Consider the following 12,365-nt stretch of genomic DNA (forward strand, 5'->3'; position numbering starts at 1 on the left):
CAGCCAGTGTGCATTGCTGCCATGGAAAAAACTGATGTGGAGAAGAGTTTGTTTGGCTGAACGCCACGGATGAGAGAAGTGACACCACGTAAGATTAGGTGTCCTGTCACCTTGTCTGACTTGTGTGTTTATGTGTGTGTGTGTGTGTGTGTGTGTGTGTGTGTGTGTGTGCGTGTGCGTGTGAGCACGTTTGAGTGCACTTGTGTGTTAGTGTGTTTTTGAGTAAATATTAGAATGACCCACATGGTCCCTAGGGATGCTATTTATGTGACAGGCGTCCCTGTAATGAGGCATGCTGCTGTATATCCAAGTCAAAAATGGAGGAAGGGGAACATCAGCAAAGAGAAGCAACAGCAGAAGTGGATGCAGACACAGCACATTTGTCAAAACCCCTGCTGTCTTGCCTCTTTCAACCTTTCCTCCCCCCAAAGAAAGAGACAGAAAGGGATACACAGTGGGGGAATGAGACAGAGAGGGAGCATACCTTTCCCCGATTCTGTTCTTTTTGTAGCATAAGGCGAGGTGATACCCTCACTGGGAGCCGTGCTGGGAGGGGCAGAGCACCGGCTAGCAGCCTGCACTGGTTCTTGTTGATGCTTTCAGTATCCCAACCTCAGCTGTGACTGACAGATGGTATTAGGATATTTCACGCAGGAAAACAACCAAATTACTCTGCTCCTCCGTGGATGTGAAGGTGAATGAGGTTCTGTTGGTATCAGCAATAATTTTTTTTGTATAAGAAAGTGAGAAACACATGAAACCTGATATAAATGAGGTTCACTGATTTATAACTGGTGAAAACTGAGGAGGAAGTGTTTGCAAAACGATAAAAGTCACTAATTAGAAAGTAAACTTACATTTCTGTATCAGGGTCAGCTTTTTTGACTTCTACTTTGCATTCTTAAATTCAACTTTCAGTTAGAGACTTTACAAAAATGAATTACTGAAACACTGGAGGATCCTTTTTCTTTTTCGTCTTTTATCCGCCTAGCCATGTAAGATTTATTTTTATAAAAATGTAAAATAATTACTTCAAGAAGATTGCTTTTGTGCACGCCATGGGTCATAAAGGGGCATTTATTTCACTGGCCAGCTTTTTAAAAATTCGTACAGTCCCTTATTTAAGTAGTTTTTCAGTCAAGAACAAATCTCAACTATTTGGGAAAAGGCAAGCAAGACTCAATAATCTACCATTTTGCTATTACAACACTGTCAAGTGGTTGGTTCTTTTTTTTGTGCTTTAAACTGAATCTCTCAGAAGATAAAGTGCAAAATCATTCACTAGTCTATTATTCAATACTCACTAGTTATAGTTATCAAATGAAAAAAAGCATTTACTGTCATCCAAGATTGTCTACAATTACCCTTTGTTGCGTTTTCATAATGCATGGTGATGGCTTCTGGTTATCGACCAACAATTATACACTAGTTTTAACATTGCATTGTGGGATACTTTGTGTCCACTATGTGCAAAACAACTTCTCACTAGATATATAGTTAACACTGCAGAAAGGCAAATGTGCCATATTATAAACAGTGAGTAATTTTAGACACAGCCCAAAAGTTTTCTTTCAACAAAAAGACAACTAGCACTTTCTACAGCCTCAGAAAAGATTCAAGAGGAGTTGGTTCATACTGAATGACTGTAGTAAAAGTCAGGCTGCCGTGACTGTTTCAAATGAGCTACTTTTGTACTCGGTCTTAAATATAACTGATATACCTTTTACCTAAGTAATATTCAAGTCATGCAACAGGGCTCCTTGAGTAGGACATTCTTGAAGTTTTTTCTCACCTGCTTGTCTACTGTTGTCTCAGTCACAGTCAACAGCTACTGTATTTATTTCCTAAGATTATTGCATTCAGCTCTTATTTTTGTTCTCATCTCTGATGTTTGTCTCTCAAACTTTGTGTTTTCTGCACGGAGCCAGAAATCCTCGGAGCTCTGATCGCATCACATTTAAAAAGTTAATGAGACATTGCATCGACTGGCAGACATAGAGGCTGGGCAACAGATGCAGCAATCTCCATGCAGTGAAAACACACATTTGAGATGGGACTTGAATTCAAATGAGCATAAATATATTTTCTTTCCATTAGTTAAATCTGGCTTTAAACACTCTCTTACAGTTACCAAGGAAACCACATTAGGCAAATCAATGAAAGTAATGTCACTGGAGAGAGAGGGCATACCTCAATACTCTCACCCCCCCCCCCCCCCCCCCCCCCCCAAACAATCTCTGCCTCACTATGTCTGTGTCTGGCCCTCTCTGTCTCGCTCTCTCTCCCTCTCTCGCTCTCTCTCGCGCTCGGTTAGTCTTTCTCCCTCTCGCTCATTTTCTATGCCATCTCCCACTCATCCTCTCCCCCTCTCTTTATCTGCTGCCTCTAACTCACTCACTCCCTCTTTCCCCCCTCACAACACTCGCTTCCTGACAACCACTGCCAAAGGACTAGCAGGCGCAGCACATCCCCAGATTCCATCTCTCAACGGAGGCCTGGAAGAAGAAAGAAAGAAAGAAAAAAAACTTAAAACTTTAGCCCAGGTGTTGTGACAGTCTGGAGCTCTGTGTTGCAGCCTGTAGCTCCAGCAATATGGCCTCCACCAGGGGATAAGAAAGGGATGACTGAGACCAGGTTTTGAGTGACTGAAGAGAGACCCAGCCTCTTTATTTTCTTTTCATCATAGCTGACAGAATTTTTTGATCATCAGTCTCAAGTTAGAAAACTTTGGTGGAAGTTGGTGGAAATCGGCTCAACTAAAGTTGGACAAACTGCTGGATTGGGTTGGGTAAAGTCGGACAAGTCTCGTGTCGCTGGCCGGACTCGGCCTGGCCTGACCCGGCCTGGCTTGGTGGCTCAGTGCTGGGCGATGACAGACAGTGGTCTCCCAAAATGTTGAGTCTGGATGGCTTGGAGATGATTGCTGTGCTGGTGGTCATGGGTCTCTTTATCAAGGTCCTGGAGCAATTTGGGATGTTCGAGCCTGTCGGCGGGGAAGGTAATGGATTTTCTCTGAGATTTGTTGGTTTAATAACAGGACAATTATGGTACAGTAAAAAACAGAGATTTTATTTAATGGTGGTACGTACGTACGAGTGTCGTGTGCATGAGCTGATACTTTCTTCTGCAGTACCCATTCTCTCTGGACCTGGGGTGGGCTGCAGTCCTGTCTGAGGGTTTTGGTTACCAGTGCAACCGTGGGCCATGCAAAACACTCTCTACTGCTCTCTCTCTCTCACTCACAGACACACACACACAGTAACTTTAGCTGTGTGTGATGCCTCCCTTTGCCCCTGGGGTGTGTGCTTTTACCCTTTAATCGATAACACTATGGACAGAGTGGGTCTGAGTGCTGTGTAGAGGCCCCTGTCTCACTGAGGGAATGTCAGCCTTACTCTCGGTTCTCTTATTAGCCTACAGCCTCAGTATGCAGCTGTATCAAGAGAGGAGATATTGCCTATTTCCTTATTATTTCTGCAGCTCATAGGTCAACATGTTTTGTGGTAGCATTGGCCTGATGTGATTTGTCAAACAAAATTCATTTCAAGTGTTTCACTAAATAAATTTTATCAGGTCAGTGCTAGGTAAAAATGACCAAACTTTATAGAAGCCCTCATTGATTTGAGGTGGATCATTAGTTGACCACATTCTCAATAAGGTCAATCCACCGTTATCATGTTTAATTACAGTTTAACAAAATTAAACACTTTCTGTATGACACATTTTAACCACTTCAAACAGTGCCTGCCTGTAAATGAAAGGTTGACTGAGAAGGTCCTTGTCCTGCTCTGGCTCACCTCCAGGAGCTGTCACCACGCACCAAGGCCTTGTTTGGCCTGTCCTATATGGATGACCCGTGTTTTGTCCCCCCCTAAGTCCAATCTACTTTATCGCTAATCTCTTCTCTCTTATTGACAACAGGAAAGATGGGATTCTTATCTCCATTCTTTCTTTCTTTTTTCTCTGCTCACTGCCCAGAGTGCCCTGTACACTTGGGCATCTGTTAACACCCTGACATGGTCTTAAGTTTTCTTCTCCTGACAAGAAACTTTAGTGAGGCTCTTCTACTTTCATTTTGTGTCACTATTGCGAAGGACAGACAGTGCAATCTGCTCAGTTAAATAGAAGAAATACTGCATAGATTAAGAATTTGCTCTGCTAGGCTCTTCTTGATGCTACACTATAATAGACACTATCCATTCCTGATGCAGCCGCTGGACTGCACCCAGTAGTCAACGTTTGCCAACAGCTCTGTCATCTCAAAAAAGTTTGCCTTGGAAACTACAGTGCTCCGCATACACATGTATACACACAAATAAACAAACACACACACACACACACACACACACACACACACACACACACACACACACACACACACTTCTTTTATACTCCCATTATACTCTGAGAATCAGTCTTTGGAATATTTTGACCATACTTTATGGAAAATGGCAAACTTAATAAGTGTGTGTGTGTGTGTGTGTGTGTGTGTGTGTGTGTGTGTGTGTGTGTGTGTGTGTGTGTGTGTGTGTGTGTGTGAGTGTGTGTGTGTGTGTGTGTGCGTGTGCCAACTCCCCTGTGAGTACTTAAACTAATGAATTTTCTCTTTAATGGAGAAACTTAGTTCAGGCGGCAGAATGACTGTATTACTCAGACTATCTGCAGAATCCTGTGCACACTGGAGAACCAGTGCACATTCCATATAAGGGCATGTGACATACACTTGTTATAAACGTCACTCCTTCAGTATGTGCGCTATGTTTATATAAAAAGCAATGTATGTTTACAATATGCTAGTGTTACCGTTATGTAATTAGTCAATTGATCAATTTCCACCATGTGTTTCTGTCTGAGACTGACACGTCTTCATTCATATTCATCGTCCGTCCCCCTCCGCATTCCTCCCTTGCTACGACAGCTTCACTCCTCCGGTAGACATAGGTGCTTTCATTCTGCTTGACCTCTCTGCTATGGGAGTGGAGTCTTGTGTTGGCTGCTTGTGTGTCTTTGATTTACGTGACAGCAGTTAGCAGTTAGTTCCTGGTTATGTGTACATTCACAGAACGGTTTGTCTTACTGGCATGACAAAATACTGCCAAAATGAAGAAGTCTGAGATGGTAGTTCGGTGTGTCTCTGACCTTCTACCAATGGAAGGCCAGTTTTGGAAGAGAGAAAAAAAAACAGATGAAATATTAATTGCGGTTGAAGGTCTTCTTTTCTCCCTTTTGCCAGACTCATACTGACTCTGGTGAGACATGTATAATAAGGAGACTGGGGCTCCCATTACTTTAATGAGCTGTGTTGCTGACCCTACACTGATTAAAGACACACAAACACACACACACACTGCATGCACATACTTTCTGTGTTCCCAAGAGAAAGTTAAAGAGGCAGAAAAAGAGTGGCTGTGTGTGATGGAGGATGCACAAAGTTTCTGTGAGGTACACTCAGGTCTGGAAGTTTACAAGGCTCCGATAGATTTAAAGCTAATGGCTAATGGCTGGGGTGTGTTCTTTAGAAGTTTATGAGGTGGAAATTGAAGAGTTGGATGTTCTGATGGGAAGTTCTGGCTGGATCTGGCTGGCTGCCTGCCTAAAAGAAAAAGAAGTTGATAACAACACAGCGGTGGTTTCCTCCACCTTCCTCTTATTATAATTTGTTAACTTTAACTTACTCAAGATATAAAAGAAATCTCTGTCGGAGTGTTTGCCAATAACAGATTCATCATTTTATTTCCTCCCACCTGTTCCTGTCACTGAGATTTACTTCCTGCTCTCTCTTAGTGGATATATGTGGCTAATTAGGAGCTACTTAGAAACTCAGCAGCTACTCTATTAGCTGCAGTGAGCTGTGTATTTTCTGCTCGATCACTTCTTGCATGAAAGGTGTGGCATCTTGCCATATACACCACTGTCTCTTTCAGCCTCTGATATCAGAATAAATTGAACTGGCACTGGGCTTGATGAGGTCCTGGGTGTCAGGGAGATGTTCCAGCGCCGCTTCATCACTTCTGAGAGGCCTTTGATACTGTAATGTCTCTCCTTGCCTTCATATCAACTCATACCTGATTCAGCAGTAGGATGTGAGCCATGTGTCAAAGCAGCCTGCAGAATCTAATCCTTTACATTCCACAGTGATGTTTTACTTTGCTCCTCCTGTTTTATCCATTTCCCTTCACTGGATATTAGAAGGGAGTCTATGACTCTTGTCATTGAGGTGGCACACAGTTGAGAAAAATGTTTTTGGTTCAGAGTTGTGGAGGACCCAAGGAGAAATCCAGGGATTTTCCAAGAGGTCCACTGATTATACAGGATATTGGATTCTGTAATTATTTGACCTTTTATGTGTCAGAATAACTGTTTGGATTCACTTACAGGCTCTGTAGACCATATGCTCTTGATAAATCCAGTGTTTTCCATGTTTAGAAATTATGGATGGCAATGTCGGTTTGCTAGTCACCTACAACTTCGATACAGACAGAAATATCTTGCCAATTATGGGATGGATTGCAGGTCAACTTCTCACTTATTTAGTAAGATATCTCAAAATCTACCAAATGAACTGGCACAACATTTTGTGCAGACATTTGTGTTCCCAAGAGGATGAACTGTAATAACTTTGGTGATCTTCTAACATTTCCCCTGCTGTCATTTGGTCAAAATTTAAGCCCTTTAGTCAACTAATGTAATTCCCAGCAGCCCCAGCTCTACTTTGTGTTTAATGTTACTTGTCCTCACAGAGCCACTAGCATGGCTGTAGAGTCTTAGTAATGTTTATACATCTTTATATACAAAGTGTGTCTTCCTTTCAAAACTCTGCCTGTTAATATAGAAACTGTGGATTAATTAAAAAATTCTAAAGGAATTTATTCATGTAATTGCATGAACTGAACAAACTGATGCCTGTGATTTAAAGTTAGAGTGCCTTTAGTGAGCAATTTAGTTTTATATCCATAATGGAACAACATCCTTTGCCTATATACAATAAGGCTCAGCAAATCATTTATCACGCTTAAGATAATATTTGGCTGTGATCAGCACTGTGTGTGTGTGTGTGTGTGTGTGTGTGTGTGTGTGTGTGTGTGTGTGTTTGTGTGTGTGTGTGTTGTTTGTGAATGAGACAGTATGACGGAGAGGGATAAGTGCGGGTAAATTGCTTAGCGGTCAGCATAGGACCCATTTTTGTCCATGCACGCACGCACCCACCCACACACACACACACACACACACACACACACAGAGGCACCTCCATCTACCCTCATTGTAATTGCCCTTCAATAGATAGTCAAGCTAATGGAATTTGCAGTGTGTGTGTGTGTTTGTAGTCCATTTAGAGTCAGCTACATCACTTCACACACTCTGTAGTGATCTGAAGATATTTCAGCTGTCAGATCTGATGATATTCTGTGTCAGTCACCTATACCAGTGCCTTTGACCTCAAGACAAATACGAAATGTCACCTAAAGCTTCAGATTTTTATAAGAATTAATTGAAAGTTTAAAGTTTTCAATCACTAACAAGGAAGTCGTGATACTGCTCTGTTGGGGAAAGTTGAAACAAGGACATGCACGCGGACACTGTAGCCTCTATCAGCGGTTTGGACAACAAGTATCCTGGTTTGTGGCAAACTTTATAAACAGTAATGAAACTGCAGCGAGAGTGGAGGAGACTGTCCTTGTTGTCCTTGTCTGAGGCTCTTTCTCTCTCTGCCCCTCCGATGGCTAAACAGCTAGAAGATGAGAGCCAGGGACACAGGGGGATCAGACAGGGGATATTTAATACACAGCTCTCTCCATCCTCCGCCGTTCCTCTCTCTCTCTCTACTTCTCTCTCTTCCTCTATTTGTCCCCCCACCCCTTTTCTGTCGCTGTCTGTCTTCTTTTTTCCTCTGGCTCCCCTTCCCTCAGTTTGATTATAGCAGTCGTGTGTGTGTGTTTGAGAGCCATTGTATTTGCATGGCAGGTGCTCTGTGGATAAAAGAACAGAAGTTGTTGACGTTCCGCTGCTCTTCCTCTGACACACGTCTGCAGAAAGACGATAACATTGAGAGTAAACTAATGCAGTCTCACACACACACACACACACACACACACACACACACACACACACACACACACACACACACACACACACATATGCAGACATGTCCTTGAAAATGTCCCTTGCTAACTTTTTTGTGACAGATTTGCATTAACATAGCTTAGCCTCGTGTCTGAAGACCTTTTCCCGTATGCAGCTTTACTCATAAATGTTCCAGCATTTGGTTTTCTGTGTAAGCTGCTGCAGCAGTTTGCAGGCACAATTAAAGCCAATTACAAGTAACCTCAAAAGGATCATGTGCCGTTGAGAGCCCCAGTATCCAAGACCTCAGAGTCAGCCATTAAGTAGCAGCAGACTGCGTGATGCACTATGGTAATTCAGTCCCACAGGCCTGAGCACTGTGAAAACATCTGTAATGATTTCTTACATTAAAAAGGCGATGCTGATTATACAGTAAGAGAGAGAGAATGGCATCTTTTTTTTTTTTTTTATATATGTCTATCAGCATTTTTGATCAGCTATTTATTAAGTAATTAGGGATTTCCAACAACATTACCAACAATGCATTGCATGGATATTGATCTTACATTTTACACACTCTATGTCAATGTAAACCAGAAGAACTTGTGCTGCCACCTGTAACAAAATACAAGCGGATCAAAGACATAAAAACAGTTTAACCAACAAACACTTCAATGAAACAAAAAGTAAAATAAAAATCAAGTTAAGGACAGAACATTTGATCTATAAACATAGTATGTATCCGAATTATATGGGAATAAATTTAACACTTTTCAGAGGAAATGTTATCTGACATTAAAGGATCGATTCACAGTTTGTCAAGTCTGTCTTATAACAAGTCCGGTGCCCATATGAACAATTAAAACAATCCTGTTCAGAATGGCCTTTGGAAGATTTCCTCCTTGTGTTGAATTTACCAAATCTTCTAAAACTGTAGACTTTTCAGCACAAAATTCCCTGTTTGTGTTAACCTTCCAACCAGGAAACACAAACATACTCCTGAATGAGCTGACATGAAAACAGTTAAACCAGAAATCAGCTAAACTTTTCACAGTTTTCATTCACAGTTAAGTTCCCAGCTGCTTGGTCAAGATTTTGAATGAGCATGTGATGGTTAATGTGAAGTACAGTTTAATTTGGCTCTGTGATTGAAGCCACTGCTCTCTCTCTCTTACACTATTTATTCTTCTCTCCTTTTTCTCATACTCTTGTCTCCCTCTCCCTCCCTCTCTCTCTCGCTCTCTCTCAGACATACAGTATTAACAAGGGCACAAAAGCCTTACAGCAGGATTTACCAGGATAAAACATTTATGTTGGACAGACAGTGGCTATTATTCACTCTGTTTCACAACAACAAAGGAAGGCTACAGGCTGCTGTCCTTCTGCTACTGATGTAACTGTCAATTTGATCTTTATTCATGGCTGGATCCCAATAAACTTTCCTGTAGGCTGCTGCTGGCTGGTCGAGTTTTTTCTCCCCAGTTCAGAGTCTCGCTGTCTCTTGTTCCAACACAGTAATGTATTGTTTAGCTGATGTTTGTTCGTTCTGTAATACAGCTGCTGTGACACTAATTTCCTCTTAAGATTTGTTGTAGTGATGTTTTTAGTGACAAATCTTTTAACGGCCGAAACCAAACCTTTGCAGTTCTGAGATTAGAACTCTGTTTGCTCCTGGAAAGTTTTTTTTTTTCTGTATTATTATCGACCTGTTCAGGATGTTTACCTGATTTGGCTCCTGGCAGGAAACATTAGAGCAGAGTGTTTATGATTTGATGGAAATAAATTTTCAGGATTGTTGTGAGCGATGAAAACTTAATTTAGATTGAGTGTTTTAAAAAAACAGGATGCATTTAAAAAAAAAAAAAAAAAAGCATGACTGCAGCTGAGTGCCAGAAAAAAGGGTCAAAGAACAGCAGCTTTAATACAGTTTGGTCTGCTTTACTGTTGAACTCATTATAATAGCAAACATGTGCATTACTATCCCTTTCAGTATTGTGTGAATGTGTGTGTGTGAGTGTGTCGGGAATTGTTAATGGCTTGTGATCTTTCATTAGCCTCCCACTGTTAGTCCGATCTCTGGAGCTGATTTTAAATGAAGGACAATAACAAAGGGAATAGCTAGAGGTGAGCAGCACTGTTGAATATGGTGTTGCTAATCGATGTCTTACCTCGCACTGCCCTCTTCAGGCGTAAAAGTTCATTGCTGCAATATGTGATTGAGAAGATCAGAGGTTTTCAGCCTCGAGTCTTCAAGACTCAGCCATATAGTTCAGTGTTTGTTTTACGGCTGCAACAGCATTTTTCATTATCGATCGATCTGCTGAGTAATTTCCTTATTAATTGATTTTTGCTTTGGAGTATAATATGTCAGAAAATAGTGAAAAGTACCTTTTTACCAGAGCTCAAGCTGACAAAATAAGTGCCTTGTTTTCTGCAACCACCAAAACCCAAATATGTTCAGGTTAATTATCAGAGAAAATCAGAAATGAATGTTTAACATTTTTACCCAAAAATGTATTAAATGATTATCCAATTATCAAATCTGTTGCAGATTCATTGAGCTGACTAATCATTCCAGCTGTCGTTTGGTTGGAATATCACATTTCAATGGAAAAAGTTACCCGTATTCCAAACCAACGTTAAAATTAACTAATAATCTTAATTTCAGTAGAAATGGTAAACTCATGCACACAGAAATAATCCATTACGTCTTATTTCCTCAAAAGAGAAAAGCCTCTGATCCCTCCGTCTGTGATTATGAGCACTTTCTAAAGAAATTTGAATCATTACCAGCTTGTCTGTAGTTTACACTGAAAGGACTCTGCCTCAGTAGAATGGATCTGTTTTTGTCCCACATCGCAGTATTAAAAATATCCTCAAAAGCTAATGATCTATGCAAATGGATCTCTTCTTTCACTTATCTAATTGGAAACACACTAGCCAATTTTGAGCACCATTTGTCAATGACCTCCTCTGTGTCTCCTTCGCTGCACGCATTCACACACACATACACACACACACACACACACACACACACACACACACACACACACACACACACACTGCGCCCCCCCCTCGCTCTCTTAGACATTTTAATCAGTTTTGAGAGGAATAATTGCCCAGGTAGACGTCTAAATATGGTGGTATTTCAATTACTTGGTGTGTCTGGCTTCAGGCAAAATATGCCTCGCAGAGACTAATCAAGTAAGACTGATTAACCTAACATTTTATTACAGTCTGAGTGTGCATGTGTGTGTCCGTGTGTGTGCACCGTGCATGTAGATTAGCATTCAGGTAAGTGAATGTCCATCATTATATTAACATCAGAGCATCACTTGGGACAGATTACAGACGTCACGTACTGCCCGCAAACAGTTTAGGCTAAAATAAGCTCCTGTGGTTCATCTGTGATTTCTCACGCTCACTGCTCTCACAAGACGTTTTGAGGTGATGCGAAGAGGTCAGGGGAGAAACTTCTCTGAGGGCTGTTTGGTACACTCACCTCTGGCCTGCCAATTATATCACACACACTCTCGGTTTCCACGCACAGGGAGCAACACTCTCGCTCTGTTGGACACGCACCGAGCACAGCTTGTATCTGATTAGCAGTGAAGTGACGGCTGTCATGTGAAGAGCTTGATGTGTGTGCGTGTCTGTACGCAGTTACAGATGTGTTTTTGTTGTTTACCTCACTTTTATATCGAGAAATGCTTCCTAGTGTTACAAATTTTGGTGATTAGTAGGTGTCAAAAGAAAAAATCAGTAGATGCTAAATTTGCTTTAAAAAAGTGAACGTTTCTGAGGGGATGGCAGACATTGGCTACCAGATGGATTGCTATGAAATGCTGTATAGATATTTATGGCCCTGAGAGAATGTATCCTAAAGAGTCTGATGAACCCACGTTTCCTCTGGCGCCATCATGACGTTGGAATATGTTGTTCTGAGTGAAATGTTTCAACAACTATTTGATGGATTGTCGTTAAATTTAATCTTCCCTTCAGGACGAACTGTAAAACTTTGACAATCCCTTTCATTTCAATTTTATAATTAATTTTATAATACGATACCGCACATGCTTATCATTATACCTAAATACCATCAGCAATTTAGAATAGTCACTGTGAGCACATTAGCATGCAGACATTAGCATTTACCTCAAACCCCCACTGTCTAAGTACAGTCTCACAGAGCCTCTAGCACAGCTGTAGACTCTCATGGATTACATAATTATTATTTGAAAAAGCATGACTATATTTCAGTTTGAAGCAGCTCCTAAATACACACTGCGATATATAGTCACTGA

General features: G+C 41.2%; 1 protein-coding gene across 4 annotated transcripts in view; it reads left to right on the top strand.

Annotated features, from left to right (window-relative positions):
• Positions 1 to 12,365, top strand: part of LOC130181211 (Kv channel-interacting protein 2-like) — an 85,242-nt gene that overhangs the window by 60,246 nt on the left and 12,631 nt on the right. Inside the window, exon 1 of one of the 4 annotated variants that reach the window (XM_056395156.1) lies at positions 2,276 to 2,998. The exons of the other annotated variants lie outside the window; for them this stretch is intronic. Within the exon in view, the coding sequence (XP_056251131.1) occupies positions 2,893 to 2,998 (106 nt within the window). The 5' untranslated portion in view covers positions 2,276 to 2,892. Of the gene's footprint in view, positions 1 to 2,275; positions 2,999 to 12,365 lie in introns of those variants that run through there. 4 annotated transcript variants of the gene reach the window in all.

This window comes from Seriola aureovittata, chromosome 14 (assembly GCF_021018895.1).
Source record: "Seriola aureovittata isolate HTS-2021-v1 ecotype China chromosome 14, ASM2101889v1, whole genome shotgun sequence".
Lineage (NCBI taxonomy): Eukaryota > Metazoa > Chordata > Actinopteri > Carangiformes > Carangidae > Seriola > Seriola aureovittata.